The sequence below is a fragment of the Heterocephalus glaber genome, unplaced genomic scaffold (genome assembly GCF_053883595.1).
Source record: "Heterocephalus glaber isolate CG9 unplaced genomic scaffold, H.glaber_assembly_v1.0 deba00001586, whole genome shotgun sequence".
NCBI classification, from domain to species: domain Eukaryota; kingdom Metazoa; phylum Chordata; class Mammalia; order Rodentia; family Bathyergidae; genus Heterocephalus; species Heterocephalus glaber.
The window spans coordinates 9,067,456-9,085,404 of record NW_028258364.1 but is presented as its reverse complement, the minus strand read 5'-3'; the positions used below and the strand labels follow the sequence as shown (position 1 = coordinate 9,085,404).

General features: G+C 37.0%; 1 protein-coding gene across 5 annotated transcripts in view; it reads left to right on the top strand.

The window, feature by feature from the left end:
* The window catches only part of Mfsd8 (major facilitator superfamily domain containing 8), a 48,885-nt gene extending 31,755 nt beyond the window's left edge, over positions 1-17,130 (top strand). For all 5 annotated transcript variants that reach the window (XM_004854957.3, XM_021236476.2, XM_013075906.3 and 2 more), the window contains 5 exons: positions 675-783; positions 3,779-3,913; positions 5,962-6,065; positions 6,148-6,395; positions 13,325-17,130. In XM_004854957.3, coding sequence (XP_004855014.1) covers positions 675-783; positions 3,779-3,913; positions 5,962-6,065; positions 6,148-6,395; positions 13,325-13,540 — 812 coding nt within the window. In that variant the 3' untranslated portion in view covers positions 13,541-17,130. The remainder of the gene's footprint in view (positions 1-674; positions 784-3,778; positions 3,914-5,961; positions 6,066-6,147; positions 6,396-13,324) is intronic.
* The last annotated feature ends 819 nt before the right edge of the window (positions 17,131-17,949 follow it).

The following is a 17,949-nucleotide window of genomic DNA, read 5'->3' as shown; positions in this document are numbered from 1 at the left end:
TAAAGTAATTGCATGGCAAACGTGAAGCTCTTGTGTTCAACCTCTAGTACCATGCACAAAATAAGTAAAGTAGAAAAAAACACCTGCAACTGAAATGTGAAGTATGAAATCACTTTGTTATGGAATTGCTTAAAATATATTCTTATTTTCGATTGATAGACACCAAACAAAATAAATATGAGTAATTGCGGTACATAAGTTTATCTCCTAGAAAGAAAATTCACTTTACTTTTTTTTTTTGGTACTGGGGATTGATCTCGGGTCCTTGCGCTTGCACAGCAGGCGAAGGAACAACTGAGCTAAATCCCTGGCCCTCACTTTACTTTTAAATGTTACTTAAAAATTATTTCTGCTGTATAAGTTCTGTTCCGTGTTTTTTTGTTTGTTTTGTTTTGTTTTTGAGACGAGGTGTCACTATGTATTTCAGGCTGGCCTTAAATTCTCTACATAGCCCAGGCTGGCCTTGAACATGCAGCAATCCTCCTGACTCAGCCTCCCAAGTCCTGGGATCGCAGGTGTGCACCCCTACACCAGGCTAAATTCTGTTCCTTCTAAACAGCTTTGCAGCCTTAAAATGATTTAAATATTTATTCACATATAATTTCTATATTATTTTAGTATCAAGAAGAATTAAATGTATAGGTAACTATATTCTTTTTTCTATTTACCTCTAGCAAATACAGAGGAAGTTCAGATATCACAAGGAAATATCGATCAAGTTGCTGTTGTGGCCACCAATGTTCTTTTTTTTGTGGTTCTGTTTATTTTTGCCCTTTTTGAAACGTAAGTTTTATTCTGTCTTCATGTAAATCAGATTATATATTAAGTTTATCATTTAATGCAGTGCTAGTTAGGCTTATACATGCTATAAGAAACTTTAAGACATTTTTCTTATCACAATGTGAAAAGTTTATATATTGTTACTTAACTTAAGCTATATAACTCCCAGCTTATGTATACATTATTTATTTTGGCAATTTTAACTCTAATCCTTGAACTTAAAAACAAAGAACTAGTATATTACAAAATCTCCTGTATCGGGCTTCATTGACTTCTATTTATCATAGGCCCTTTTATTTTAAAAATACCTATTATAAAAATAGTGCATTCTCATAAAATTCCAAATATTGGACTGGGGATGTAGCTCACTGGCACCGTGCCTGCCTCACAAGTGCAAGCTCCTGAGTTCGATCCTCGGTATCAAAAAAAGAAAAATTCCAAATATTACAACTGCGCTTCCACATCTGCTGCTTTCTGTGGTAGTAACCACTGTAATACTTTAGTTTGTGTTTTCAAACATTTTATTCTATGCACCTCCATGAAAGAATATTTGCTAAACTCACAGACTATATGATGTTATCATTTGACAGCTGGCTTATTCACTTATCAGTATATTGTGACATTTTTATGTCAGTACATGTAGAGTTTGCTTGATATATTTACTTTGAAAATTATTGAGATAAATGAACGTTTTAGCTCATCTTATTTGGGAGGGGCATCTGCTGTTGTAATTTTTTTTTTTTTTTTCAGGACTGGGGATTGATGAGGGTTTCACACTGAGCTACAGTCCTAGACCTTTTTCATTTTTTGAGACAGGCTCTTGCTCAGTTGCCAAATTCCCCAGGCTGGGCTCAAACTTGAAATCTTCCTGCCTCAGCCTCTCAGCATACTGGAATTACAGGCATGTGCCACCATGCTTCATTTCTTTTAACTTTTTAAAGAGTATATCTCAGTGGCATTAAGTGCAGGCACAGCGTTGTGCAACCATAACCACTGTCCATTTCCAGAAATTTTCATCATCCCAAACAATAAATCTAAACCACTACAGATTTGCTTCCCATTCACCTTCCACTCTGACCCCAGTAACTTCTGTTCCATCTTCTGTCATCCAAATTTGCCAGTTTTAGGTACTTTCTGTAAATTGCATCCTACAATATTTTCCTTTTGTGTTCATCTTATTTCACTTAACATATTTTTAAGGTTCACCATGCTGTAGCACGTAGCAGACTTTTCTGACTTTATTTGAAATAATAGTCCATTGTAGGTGTTTTACTTTATTTGTCCATTCATCCATTGGCAAGCACTTTGTTTCACCTTTTGGCTATTTTGAATAATGTTGCTGTGAGCATTATTGTACAAGTATCTGAAGCTTGGCTCTCCATTCTTTTGGACATAAACCTAGAAATAGAAGTGCTAGATCACATACTAATTGTATATTTAACTTTTTGAGAGACTACCTATGTGTTTTCTGTACCAGCTTATCTGATGTTAAAGTATAAAATACTATTCTTTTTTTCAAAAAATATTTTAAGTATAAAACTCCATTTTGTAGGCAGTTAACAGGAGTTAGAACATAGGAAAAGGAGCTTGGCAAGGAAGGAAACAATGGTATAAAGGACTAGAGACATTCAGAGGTAGGGAGAAAAGTATGTGTGATCAAGAACTCAGGAATGTAAGAGACTTTTGGGGAAGAAAAAATTGAGTAGGTTCTAATCACTTATTAACAGTAACATTGCATAGGAAAGAGACCAGCTTATTTACTTATGAGTTGTGAAGTTTATTACTTTAGGTTTTTCCTTAGTACATATTTGTAGTAGATAATGATTACATTCATCATGCACACTTGGTGCAGGTACATACCACATCTATTCTTTTTTCATCTCCTCCCCTCCCTTTTTTTATTATTTACTTTTTAGCAATATAATTTGTTTATTCCTTATTTTATAAAAGGCACTAGATAAGATTTTGTTTTATTTTTTGAGGTAGAGTCTCCAGGGTGGCCTTGAATTTATGATCCTTCAGCATCAGCCTCCTGAGTACTGTAATTACAGGCCCGTACCACCATGCACAGCTAAGTTTGCGTATTTAAGTAAGATAATAGACGTTATGGAACAGTTCTGGACAGCCAGTAGCAGGTATGCTGCTGTGATAAGGAGAAAACAAAAGCAACCAGAAAAATGGGCTTTCAAGCTGGGCATGGTAGCACTAGCAGTACTCTCGGAGGCTGGGGCAGGAGGATGGAAAATTTGAGCCCAGCCTGGGCAATTTAGTGACTTAGAAATACCCTGTCTCAAAATAAAAAATAATAAAATAGCTCCATGTGAAGGCCCTGGAGGAAGAAAAAATAATGAAAAGGAGGACTTTCATCAGAACTGCAACCATTTTCTGATTTTGAAAACTATGACGACTTTAAATATTCCTTGTGCAGACAGACACTGTTTAAAGGGAAGCACTGGTGACCATGTAGTCAGTCATAGCTCCCCAAAAGGAAGGCAGTACTGGCAGCCCAATCCCCAGAAGTTCACAGCACTACTACTGTAAGAGATTCATCCATTCATTCATTCCTTTTTTTTTTTTCTTTTGAGACAGGGTCTCTCTATGTAGTTGAGACTGGCCTTGAACTTTCAGCAAGCCTCCTGCCTCAGCTGTGCTCAGATCCCAGGTGTGTGTCACCACACCCGACTGTGAAAAGAGATTAATTTAAACCAAAGTATCACCATGCTTATTTAGTTATATTACAGTGGCAGGAGTTACGACTGGTTTTGCTTGTTTTCTTTTCCTATTTTTCAGACTTTTTGCAGTGTAGCTATCTTACTTATATAAATACAAACAGTCAAGATTAGGAATGTAGCAACAAAATGTGCTCAAACTTTTGCTTATGTCGGCCTGAGGTCACTGTTAAAGGGATGCAAATTCTTGAATGTGTATGTGTCATTAAAGCTTATCCTTCACTTTATTACTGTGATTAAAATAATTTGTTTTTGTTTTTGTTTCTTAGAATCCTTACTCCGTTAACAATGGATATGTATGCTTGGACCCAAGAACAAGCTGTGTTATACAATGGAATCATACTTGCTGCTCTTGGAGTCGAGGCAGTTATTGTTTTCACGGGGGTTAAATTTCTTTCCAGAATGTAGGTTCTATGCTTTTACTTTTGTACATTTTTTTGTATTGGGGACCGAACTCGGGTCCTTGCGCTTGCGTAGCAGGCAGTGAAACCACTGAGCTAAATCCCCGGCCCAGCTTTTAGTTTTGTTTCAGATCTCTTTCTCTGTCTCTCTATTTTGGTTTTTTTTTTTTTTTTTTTTTTGGTAGTACTGGATATTGAACTCAGGGCCTCATTCTGAGCTACATATCCCCTTTTAATTTATTTTTAAATTTTGAAACAGGGTTTCTGTAAATTGCCCAGGCTGGCCATGAATTTATGATCATCCTGCGTCAGCCTCCCAAGTAGCTGGGATTATAGCTGTCCATCACCAGCTGGCTTTATTTCAAATCTATTAAAAATAGTGAAACAATATAAATGAATGTGCTAGTGAACTACCATAAAACTTTTCTCTCATTATGTATAGCTTCTAGTTCTTGAAAGTTTGCAAACATTTAAAATTTATTAAGACTGTAATATTTGTATACTCTATTCAGTGAGTAAATTTGGAAAATCTGGTTAAGATAACTAAATTTGTTTTATAATTTCTAAGTTTTCAGTATGTCAACACCACCTTGTCACCACAGCAAATATTATTTGTAACATTTCTCATTTATTTAGCCACATAACATTTTTTCAAGAGAATTATTTTATTTTATTTTATTTATTATTTTTTGGTACCTGGGATCTAACTTGGGACCATGCGCTTGTGAGGCAGGCGGCAGAACTACTGAGCTAAATCCCCAACCTAAAGAGAGAATTATTTTATAAAAGTGTATATAAGAAACACTTCTGGAAAATGCTTGTATAACAGTCAGTTTAGTCATGTGGGATGTTGATGATGCTAGGCAAGTCTGATGACATAAGTATTCTTAGGTATTTGTTAAATCAGCCCTCTCCTCTTCCCTCTCCTCCCTCCTCCACCCTCTCCCTCCTCCCCTCCCCTCCCCTTCTCCTCCCTTACAAGTTGAAATCAAGATGTCTGCAGTTTTCTACATCATAGTTTCCCAGTTTGGATCTTGCTGATCCCATCACTGTAGTGTTTAGCATATTCCTCTATCTACTATGTTCCTTGAAAACTGATAGCTGTATCTAGAATTAGCTTAATGAGATTTGAGTTGTTTTTTGCAAGAATGTAGGTAGTGTTATGTCCTTATATCAGAACAATGTTTTATTTATCCATTAATTGTAGATCCATTAATTGATCCTTGCCAAATGGTGATAGTTAAGCCTCTCCAATCTGCAGGTACCACATGCATGCATTCATGCAATTTTAAATAAAAAATATTCTGGATAAAAGTGTCTATACTAAACATGGACTTCTTTTTCTTGTCATTATTTCCTAAACAATATGGGATAGCAGTGTTTACATTTTGTTATTGTAAGCTAGATGTGTACAGAGGAAGAGGTACAATGATTATATGCAAGTACCGTGTAATTTTGTATAAGAGATTTGAGTATTTTAGGATTTTGATGTCCTCAGGGATGTCCTGTAATCAGTCCCATTCAGATAACAAGTGACAACTGTATTTTATCATTAAAACCTTTGTTATAATACTTTCTATAAAGAAAATCTTCACCACTGTTCAGTTAACCTGAGGTATAGTGTGTGTGTGGAAGGGTGGATAAATACTTATTCTTTCCTTTAATAACTGAATTTTAAAATAATGAGTTGGTTCCCTAACACCCTGTGTGTTTCAGTCTACTGCCATTATTATTATTTCAGCATCACACTGTTGCGTTTTTGGTCTTCTTCAAACTGGCCCTGCACCCTTTTCTGGTGAGGTGATCATCCCTGATAGTGTCAGTGCTTGCTGCTCTGAAAAGATTCCTCACTTCATCTTCTGGTTCTTCTGTCCCAGACCTGAAATCAGACATCTTCCAGAGCAGCCTTGTTGTAAATCATATTTAGCTCATATTAATTGATATGTATCACTAAAATTATTAAAATTGTACAGTTTTTTTGAAGTCGAGAAGTAATGGAACTGTGTTACGATGTTTCATTTTAAAATCACAGAGTCTCTGTTCCCTAACAGGATTGGTGAGCGTGCTGTTCTGCTGGGAGGCTTCCTTGTTATATGGGCTGGCTTCTTTATCTTGCTACCTTGGGGAAATCAGTTTCCCAATATACAGTGGAAAGGTACAGACATACATAATTCTGTAACATTTCCTGACTATCTAAAATTAGTAAGTCATGCACTGTACTCATTTTGTTTTTACAGATTTACATAATAATTCAATCCCTAATACCACATTTGGGGAAATCATTATTGGTCTTTGGAAGTCATCAAGAGAAGATCACAATGAACTACCAACTGGTTGCCCAATCGAGCAAGCCTGGTGCCTCTACACCCCAGTGATCCACATGGCACAGTTCTTCACATCAGCTGTGTTCATTGGAATGGGCTATCCAGCCTGTAATGTTATGTCCTATACTCTCTATTCAAAACTTCTGGGACCAAAACCTCAGGTAAGCCAGCTACCCTGACATTAACAGTTCTATGAAATATATCTTTAGCACCCTTTGTTTATTTTTTTAATACATGTCACTATGCAAGCTGAGGTTGGCCTCAAACTCACAATAATCCTCCTCCCTCAGCCTCCTAAGTGCTAGCTAGTACTACAGGTATGCATCACCACGCCCAGCTGTAGCATTCTTAAAAAGTTAAATTAATAACTTTACATTTTCAGAGCAGAAATTAGTGTTCCTCTGTTGAAATAAAGAGAAAAAATTTAATGCCTGTGTTTTCAAGCTATAAAGAGTAAGCATTTTGGTAACAATTTCTGGATTTGGTTTGGGTTTGATTTTTGTTTGGTGCTAGGGATAGAACCTAAGGCCTATGCACATTATGCACATGCTCTGCCATTGAGCTGTATACCAAGCTCTGTGTTTGATTTTCACTTTGAAGATTATATTTTTAATTTTTCAAAATTAAAAATAAAAGAATTAGTGGGTATAGTAGCACACCTCTACTCCCATGTACTAGGGAAGCTAAGGCAGGAAGATCACTTGAAGAGACCTTGTCTCAAAAAAGAATAAAATAATATTAACTATAAAAGCAATTCTGATGACTACAACAAAAGTCAAATAACTTAGAAATGTGTATAACAAAAGCTTCACTGCACCCAAGTCATTTTTATGCTTATTCAAACGTAGCCACATTTACATTTCAGAAAAATAAAACATTAAATTGCTTGTACATCTAATTGTTTCTGCATATTTTCAATTAATATAACTTCCTTCCATGTGTATATCTATGCTATTCTCAGATCTTACCCTTATTATTTTTTCTTTCAGTTTTTAAAAAAATTTTATTTTATTGGTACATTTTAGGTATACAATATAATGACATTCATCACTGGAAATTTGTACCTTTACATAATCTCTCTTGGTTCTTATTTTTTCCCCCGTTCCCCTTCCTTCCCTTCAACCCCTCCATCCCTCCCTATTTACAAAGACTTTGTATCCATTTTTTCATTTTCTCATATTAATTCCATTCCTTTCTTTCCTTTCCCCTACCCCTCCCACTTCCCCTTCCCTTTTGCCCCTATTCTTCTTATTCACATTATCTATTATACCTTTTAGTCTTTATTGACACTTTCAGTTTCTCACACTAGAGAAACTATTAGTATTTACACGTGTCCTATTTATTTCACTTAAGAGCATTGCCTCAATGTGCATCCATTTAGCTACAAATATCTCTAATTTCTCATTTTTTGTGACTGAGTAGTGCTCCATTTTATTTTTTAAAAACCACATTTTCTTTATCCAGTCACCAGTTGATGGGCATTTGGGCTGTTTCCAACTTTTAGCTATTTCAAACTGTGCTGCCATGAACATGGGTGCACATATATCACTGTGGTATGATTCTTTTAATCCTTTGGGGAAGATACCCAGCAGAGGAATAGCTGAGTCAAATGGGACTTCCAGTCCTAGTTCTTTGAGGTATCTCCATACTGATTTCCACAGTGGTTGCACCAGTCTACACTTCCACCAGCAGTGGAGCACGGTTCCTCTTTCCCCACAGCCGCACCAACATTTGTTATTGGTTGGTTTCATGATAGCAGCCATTCTTTCTGGAGTGAAGTAGAATCTCAGCGTTGTTTTCATTTGCATCTCTCTAATGACCAGTGATGTTGAACATTTTTTCATATGTTTATTTGCTATTTCTACTTCCTTGTGTGAGAAATGTCTGTTCATTTCAGATGCCCATTTTTGGACTGGGTCTTTAAATTTGGGAGGTCTGATTTTTTTAAGTTCTTTATAGATTTGAGGTAGTAGACCTTTGTCTGAGGAACAGCAGGTGAAAAATTTTTCCCACATTGTCAGTTGTCTCTTCACTCTGTTGATGGTTTCAGTGGCTGTGCAGAAGCTTTTTAATAAGAGATCCCACGTGTTGATTGTGCTAGTTCACAGGCAACTGAGGTTTTGTTCATAAAATCTTTTCCTACACCAATGTCTTCAAGAGTTCTACCTAACCTCTGTTCCAGCCAGTTCAGCGTTTCTGTTTTAATATTGAGATCTTTGATCCATTTGGATTTTAGTTGAGTGCATGCTGAGAGATATGGGTCTAGTTTTAATCTTTGGCAAGTTGAAACCCAACTTTTCCAGCACCATTTATTAAAGAGGCTATCTTTCCTCCAGTGAGGGTGTTTGGCTCCTTTGTCAAAGGTGAGGTGGCTGAGTGTATCTGGAGTTGTTTCTATGTCTTCTGATTTGTTCCACTGGTCCTCAGGTCTGTTTCTTTGCCAGTACCATGCTGTTTTTATCACAGTAGCTTTGTGGCATAGTTTGAAATTGGGGGTTGTAATACCCCCTGCCATGTCTCTGTTACCTAGAATTGCTTTTGCTTTTCTGGGTCTCTTCTTGTTCCAAATGAATTTTTGGACTTTTCTCAAGGTCCATGAAGTATGCTGCTGGGATCTCAATTGGAATTGCATTGAATCTATATAGCAGTTTTGGAAGTATGGCCATTTTCACTATATTGATCCTTCCTACCAAGGAGCAGGGGATGTCTTTCCATTTTCTGATATTGTCTTCCATTTCTCTTTTCAGAGTGCTATAGTTTTCAGAGAAGAGGTCTTTGATTTCTTTTGTTAGGTTGATTCCTAGGTATTTCAGTTTTTTGAATGCTATTGTGAAAGGAATTGTTTGCCCTATTTCTCTCTCAGTGAGTCTGTTGTCTGGGTAGAGGAAAGCTATTGATTTTTGTGTGTTGACCTTGTATCCAGCTACTTGACTGAATTTGGTTATTAAGTCTAGAAGACTTTTGGTGGTGTTCTTGGGGTCTTCTATATAGAGTATCTTGTCATCTGCAAATAATGACAATTTGACTTCTTCATTTCCTATCTTTATTCCTTTTTTTTTTGCTTGTCTAATTGGCATGGCTAATGTTTCCAAAACTATATTGAGCAGGAGTGGTGATAGTGGACATCCTTGTTTTGTTCGTGATTTTACTGTGAAAGATTTCAGTTTTTGACCATTTAGTGTGATATTGGCTGTTAGTTTTTCATAGATGGCTTTTTTATCAGATTGAGGTAGAGACCATCTTTTCCAATTTTTTGTAGGGTTTTTATAAATGCATGTTGGATTTTGTCAAATGCTTTTTCTGCATCTATTGAGATGATCATATGGCTTTTGTCCTTGGCTCTGTTGATATAGTGTGTTACATGGATTGATTTGCGTATGTTGAAACATCCCTGCACCCCTGGGATGAATCCCACTTGGTCAGGGTGTATGATCTTGATGATCTTCTGCATTCTATTTGCCAGTATCTTATTAAGGATTTTTGCATCTATGTTCATTAGTGAGATTGGCCTATACTTCTCTTTTTCAGTTGGGTCTTTCCCTTCTTTGGGGATGAAGGTGATGCTTGCTTCCAGGAATGCATTTGGGAGTATTGCTTCCCTTTCAATTTCATTGAAGAGCTTAAACAGTAGTGGCAGTAGTTCCTCTCTAAATGTCTTCTAGAATTGAGCACTGAAGCCATCAGGATCTGGGCTTTTCTTAATTGATAAATTATTAATAACGTTTTAAATTTCATTGATATTGGGTTGTTTAGAATTTTTAGGTCTTTGTTCAACTTTGGTAATTCATATGTATCTAGGAATCTGTCCATTTCTTCTGTGTTTTCCATCTTATTGGCATACAGGTTCTCGAAGTAGGTATTCATGATCCTTTGAATTTCTGCTGGGTTCGTTGTAATTTCACCCTTTTCATTCCTAATTGCATGGATTTGGGCCTTTTCTTTCCTTTTTCTGATAAGGTTGGCTAAGGGTTTGTCGATGTTGTTTATTCTTTCGAAGAACCAACTCTTGGCATCATTAATTTTTTTGTATTGTTCTTAGTCTCCATTTCATTGATTTCTCCTCTGATCTTTATAATTTCCTCTCTTGTATGAGTTTTAGGTTTGTCCTGTTCTTTTTCTAGAAGCTTTAGGTTCAGCATCAGGTTGTTTAATTGGCCTCACTCTGTTTTCCTAATATGAGTATTCACTGCTATGAATTTCCCTCATAAGACTGCTTTCACTGTGTCCCTTAGATACCAATATGTTGTGTTTTCATTGTCATTTAATTGTAGGAACTGTCTGATTTCTTCTTTAATTTCTCTGTGACCCATTGGTTATTCAGAAATGTGTTTTACAGTTTCCATGTGTTTATGAAATTCTAACAGTTTCTTTTGCTGTGGATCTCCAATTTCATCTTACTATGGTCTGATATACAGGGGATAACTTCAATTCCTTCCACTAACTTAAACACATTCTATGAGCGAGTATGTGGTGTATTTTGGAGAATGACCTGTGTGCAGTTGAAAAAACTGTGTAGTCTCATTTTGTGGGGTGGAACACTCTGTAGAAATCTGTTAAGTTCATTTGTTCAAGAGTTTGATTGAGTTTTACTATTTCATTGCTTATTTTTTGTCTAGTTGATCTATCTGCTTGTGACAGTGGGGTATTGAGGACCCACATTACTATTGTATTAGTGCTTATATGATTTTTCATGTCTGTTAGTGTTTGTGTTATATAGTTGGGTGCACTAGTGTTTGGTGCATATATATTAATGATTGTCATCTCTTCCTCTTGGATTGTTCCCTTTACAAGGATTTAGTGTCCTTCTTTGTCTCTCTTAATCAGTGTTGGTTTGAAATTCACTTGATCTGCAAAGAGGATAGCTTCTTCTGTTTTTTTTTTGGTTCCTGTCACATGGAGTATTGTTTTCCATCCTCTAACTTTCAATCTGTGTGTTTCTTTTTGAATTAAGTATATTTCTTGTATGCAGCATATTGTTGGATCTTGGTTCTTGACCCATTCTGCCAGTCTGTTTGTTTTGATTGGTGAATGGAGACCATTTATTTTGATGGTTATAACTGATAAATATTGACTTATCATTGTCATGACTTTTTCTTTGTCTTGGATTCTCCCTCTTTGTGTTTAATTTCGTGTCGTGCCTGATGGATTCATTCTGCTGGGCTTCCTGGGGTTGTGATCCTCATTATCTTTTCCTAGGATATTGTCTAAAATTTTTGGAGTGCTCGTTTGGTATTCATGAAGTTCGTAAGGTGCTCTTTGTCATGAAAGTATCTTATTTCTCTATCAATTTTGAAAGATAGTTTTGCAGGGTATATCAATCTGGGTTGGAGGCTGTTTTCCTTTAGGGCTGAAATACATCACTCCAAGCTCTCCTTGCCTTAAGCATTTGCGTTGAAAAGTCTGCTGTGATTCTGATGGGCTTTCCTTTGTATGTGATCTGTTTCTTTTCTCTGCTTGTAGAACTTTGTTCTTCTGTTGTGTTTCTGGAATCTTAACAATTATATGCCTATGTGTAGATTTTTTTTGATCAAGGCTAGTTGGAGTCCTATATGCCTCACTTATCTGTATGTCAAGTTCTTTTCCCCTGCTTGGGAAGTTTTCTGCCATCACTTCTATGAACATTTTATGTCATCTGCACTCTCTCTTGTTTCTTCATTGACTCAGATTAGTCTTATGTTAGTCTTCTTTGCATAGTTTCGCAGCTGCTGGATTGATTTCTCATGTGGTCACTTACTGTTTTAAAGAAATTTTTCTTTTCCTGGTCACTAATTGCAATCTTATCTTCTGTATCTGAAAGTTTGCCCTCACATTGGCTCATTCTGCTGCATAAACTTTCAATGGGATTTTAATCTCCTGGAAATGTTTGCATCTGTTTTATGGATTCCATTTGTTTCCTATGTTGGAATTCCATCATGTTCCTCAGCTCCTCTCTTTTTTTATCTGTGTCCTCTCTAGACTTATTAATCATGTGTTGCACTATGGGCACAATCTCTCCTGTTACCTGAGAAATTATTTCTGATTTCATTTTTTCCAGATCCTCTTTTGTTGCCAGTTCAGGGAGTCCAGGTGGTTGAGTATCAGATTGTTCTATCTCGTTTCCCTTTGCGGTTGTTGTAGGTGATCTGAAAGTCTGGTTTTGAGGCTTGTTTATGTGTCTTCTCATTTTGGTGGGGGGTATGGGGGGGAGGGTGTTGCTGGCACCCCCGCGGCTCACCTCCTCTGCACTGGGAGCCGTGGCACATCGACCTGACCTGGAAGCCTCCTCCTCTGACCCTTATTTTTTTAAATAGCTGCTTAAAATTCCAGTTTTCAAATATGCCACAATTTATCTACTTTATCTAACAAGGACAATTAGTTTGCTTTCAGTTTTGGGCTATTGAATGTAATGCAGCATGTTGAATTGGTGGTGCACACCCTTAATCCCAGCACTCAAGAGGCTGAGGCAGAAGGATCACTGAGTTTGAGGCCAACGTGAGGTACATACTGTAGTGAGTTCAGGGCCACCCTGCACTATACAAAAGAAACAACAAGAACAAAAAACAAAATAATGCTACACTAAATATTCTTGGATAAATTGAATGGGACATAGTTTTGAATACTAGTTGTAGCTATGGCAGCTTGAAGTCTCTTGGACAAGTTATCCAACCTTCCTGAGTTTCAGTTTCTGTATTTGTTAGACACGGAAACTTAGGAACATTAGAAACAGCACATGTAAAACACCTACCTCAGTATCCAGCATGCAACAGGTACAAAATAAATGTTAGCTTTAGAAGGTATATTACTAAGGTATATTGTTCCCATTATGGCTGAAGTCTTAGTTCAGTGGTAGGGTACTTGCCAAGCGTGCATGAGACCTGAGTTAAATCAGGACCAAAAATGAGGAGAAAGGTTGTTCCTTCATACTTTTTATTTTTGCTTAAGCTGACTTTAATAGGGATTGTTTATTATTTATTATTGGCTGGATTTATAGGGACATTTCATTTTAAAAGCATAAGGTAGAGAAAGTGATTGTGCTACTTTGGTAATATCATTGTTTTTAAAATAATGAAACCTGAGCATTTGTCTGCTTTTCCTGTCCTTCCCTCCACAGGGCATCTACATGGGCTGGTTAACAGCTTCTGGAAGTGGAGCTCGGATTCTGGGGCCTGTATTTATCAGCCATGTGTATAGTTACCTGGGGCCGAGATGGGCATTCAGCCTTGTGTGTGGAATAGTGCTACTCACCGTCACACTCCTGGGAGTGGTATACAAAAGACTCATTGCCTTTTCCATAAGGTATGGGAGAATTCAGGAGTCACCCAGCTAAGCCTGTGGTGGAAGTATGCACTACGTGGCATTCCCTGGTTTAAAGGCTCTGCTAGACAGTTGGTATCAACCAGTCTCCAAAGCCAGGCTGTACATTTGCACATTTTGAATAACAAGAACATATATTGAGTAACAGAGGGAATACATGTAATTATGAATATGATGTATAAAAACATTCTGGGCCATAACTTCTTTATCTCAAAAATGAAGTATTCTAATACTGCAATTTTCGAGTTTCAGGAACTAAAGAGCAAATGGACAATGATCTGTGAATGTGAAGTTGCCCTCTTTAATACAAACTGCAGTGGGCCGGCTATTTAGCTCAGTGGTTCTGCCACCTACTTGACAAGCTCAAGGTCCCAAGTTTGATCCCTGGTACCAAAAAAAATAAATAAATAAATGCAAACTGCAGCGGTGTCATTAAAATAATGTTACCTATGCAGTGAAACCAGGAGAGCTGTGTATGAGTTACAGCAGAATGAAAGTATAGAAAATTTGTTTAATATGTTATTTATTCAAAGATGCATTTTTATTATAAAAATGTATATTCTATTATCTGGTTTCCTTATAAAATAAAAATCATGACTCATATCCCCATTTAACCTGCCTACCATTCTGCCCTGCCTTCTTTAAGTCTCTATTCTAATACTGCACTCATCTTATTTTAACTTAAGATCTAACCCCTAAATTAACATATGAGGAAGAACAGTGCTAATATTTGAGCAGTAGAGGGTTGAGATCAAGATGGATTGCATTACCTTTAATAGGGCTACTTTTTTCTTTCAAGTTCTAATAATTCACTTTAGAAACAGAAGCCAGATATATTATTGTATACACGCACTAAACAGTAAATAAGTTCTTAAAATTATTGTTATTTTCCAACTCCTGTATGTTGGTGGTCTCTCTAAAGGGAGACGACCCCGGGGAGCACCGACCTTTAAAGAAAGAAAAGGAGACAGCCTGGGGGATGAACAGCAGTTTATTTCCTCTGACACTGTTCTACAATCACAAAGGGAAGAAGTACGGCTTTTATACATGTAGGAAAGCAGCTTAGTTATTTTGGCTACCTTTCTGATTTAACCTCTGGTGACAAGTGACTTTTAAGTGACTCATAAAAGCTACAGGTGAATTCACAAGTCCCCCGTTCTGTTCACCAATCCCATACATCAAAGAGCACATCGCAGCCCTCCTCTTATCAGATGGTACCAAGAGAGCAGGGCGACTTCAGCCGAAATCCAAAATCAAGCCCACTGAAATCAAGCCCACAGGCCCACCACAAACATCACAGATGTGCATAGTGAGTCGTATCTCTTTCACCACCGTAGGGTCATTGGGTTGCAGTTCTCTGATCCCAGACAATGGTAAATAAGAAAACTAGGAAAACCTGTTTTTCTCCCGTGAAACTTTTAAAATTTTCTGGCATTCTTTTAATAAACAGACTTGTGGAATTTCCCAGAAACGACTTAATTTTCTCAGTTAACAAACTTCTTTTGATCTATTCTTACAACTAGATAACTAAATTCTACAATTTCCCACACTCTAAACTCCAGTTTTAAACTCTACTTTAAATACTTCCTTGTCTCTCAATAGGGGCAAGAAAGAACACAACAATTTTCAGTCTGTCTGTATAGAGCTATTTAGAGCTACAGAATTTTAGCTGAATTTTAAATGTGAATGGAACCTAATAGCCTAATCTAGACAGCCTAATAAGTATTTGAAGCAGGGGCCTTAACCTAAGTTTACTGTGTCTGCCTGAAGCTGGCTAAATCACATTATATACATTTCTACCTCGATGTGAATAAATTTCTAGTAAAGAACTATATGAGCTACAGTGGTTTTGCTGCCTTCTGGGCAAGTGCAAGGACCAAGTTTGATCCCCAGTACCAAAAAAAAAAAACTATATGAGCATGGTGGTGCATACCTGTAATTCCAGCACTCTGAAATGCCAAGGCAGGAGGATCACAAGTTTGAGCTCAGCTGGGGCTGCTTAGTGACCTAGTGACAGCCTGTCTGAAAAGAAAAAAATTAGAAAAAAGGGGTAGGGATATGGTTCAGTGCAGAGGCCCGGGGTTCAACCCCCAGTACTCAAAGCAAAACAACCACACACACACATCACTAAAACACTGTATGGAGGGTTGGGGATTTAGCTCAGTGTCACACACCTGCCTTGCAAGCACAAGGTGCTTAGTTTGATCCCCAGTACTGCAAAAAAACAAAAAAACTGGATAATCAGCATTATGAAATGCAAAAATATTTTTCCTGAAGTTTCCTTTTTTTTTTTTTTTTTTTGTACCAAGGATCGAACTTGGGTCCATGTGCTCGTGAGGCAAGAGGAACCACTGAGCTAAATCCCCGGCCCCTGAAGTTTCCTTCTTTATTATATTTTTAAATAAACACTAATAATCTGCCCTTTACACTGCTGTTCTCTCAGACCCAGTTTGTCCAGCGGTAATTAAAGGCTTATTCTGATAGAAATCATTCTGTTGAATTGTGGAGATTGGGGGATTGTTTTCACTGTTGGCCTCCCATAGCAACACTCTTGAGTAGATTTATCAGAACCTTAGCCAGGATTCTGGCTATTTGGTCAGGTCCTGCAGTCTCTCTTACCTATTGTCCTACAGTCCTGGCTTTCTTTTAGGTCACTTCTAGTCCTAAAGAGTAAATTCCACTCTCCATAATGAAATAATAATGATAAAAAATTAAGAGCAAATATTTCTATATTCCTGGTAACATGTAATGTACAATGTAATTCTCACAGTAGTATTTACAGGGTGAAGATACCATTATGATTCCAATTTTGGCAGTGAAAAAATGAGACAGAAATAGAGTTATAATTCTGCTGGAGATTTAGCTCAGTGGTTCTGCTGCCTGCCTTGCAAGCGCAAGGACCTGAGTTTGATCCCCGGTACCAAAAAATAAAGTTATAATTCAGATAAACTATAACCTTATAAAAGTGACTGCACCTTCCTTTCTATTGAAGACTGTTTTTTTTGCCGTACTGGGGATCAAGCTCAAGACCTTGCACTTACAAGGCAGACGTGGTGCCACTGAGCTAAATCCTCAGCCCTGGAGACTCTGGGGGATTATGCCAAAGTGTGTCTTGGCACCAGAGAAGACAGGGAAGCGACATGGGTTTGGGGGAAGAGCAGGGACATAAAATTTGAGAAAGAAATGGTCCAGTTGAGGTTTTGAGTAGGATAAAATGAGTATAAAGTGAAAAAAGATGGGAGACTTTAAGGTATTAAAAAATAGCTAAGAATAGTGTATATTTAAGGAATGTTATTTTGGTAAACCTAAACTCAAGATTTTCATAATTGTTATGGTTTTATAACCCCACATAGCATCTCTATTCTAGCTATTGTTAATCTTGTCTACATTTAAAACTCTTCCAGTTTATAAGCTTTCATATAAAGCTATTTTGCACAAAATGAAATAAATTTGTAATTTTTACTGACATAAACTAGCTACATCTGTTCAAAAATATAACTTGAGAAGAAATTCTGGGTACCATTTTACTACTGCAGATTTACTTGTAACTATGTTTATTTTACGTTGTTTGTTCATTTTCTAATAAATAAGATTGTATCTATTTACCTTCATCCCAGAACTTTATTCATGTGTAATTTTAATATTTAAGGGGGCACACACTACTTGCTGATTGTGATATAACTGCTGAGGGCAGAGCAATAAACAAAATGCACACAGCTTCTCCCTTGTGAGGCTTATGTACTAGCAGGAAAGTCAGACATTATTCATGTGACACAGGTAACTGGACTAACGGAAGGAGAGTGAAAAGTATCGGAATCCTGACCTGAATAGGGAAGCTGGGATCTCTCCAAGTAGTTAATGACTAGCAAAGACTAATCTGATGGAGAATGATTGATTGGGATTGGTGAGGATGGAACAAATGCATTTCAGGTAGAAGGCAGAGCTTGTGCAAAGCTGTAGAGGTGGGAAAATTTTGAAGGTTTCTCAGAACTAAAGATAGGTTTAAGGCTGGACTGGTGATGCATGTGTTTAATCCTAGCACTTGGGAGGCTGAGGCAGGAGGATCACGGTGAGTTTGAGGCCAGCCTGAACTACATAGCAAGACCCTACCTTTAAAAAAAAAAAAAAAGTCTAAGGTGGAGAGAGTAGAGATTGAGAAGAAAAATCATTAACTGAGCTATAAAGTAGAAAAAACATCTCATTAAAGGCCCTAATTCTAAAGAAAATACTAAGCTACATTTCTATTAAATGTTAGCAATTTACATAGCAAGTAAAATAAGATTGAAATGACAAGCCTTGTTTGTAACATATAATAGACAAGATGCATAGCATCTTAGTAGCCACCAGAAAAATGCCACACAGACTAATAGGTAAAATACATTGTCTCAAGAGGATAGGCAAATATGTAATAAAATATTTTAA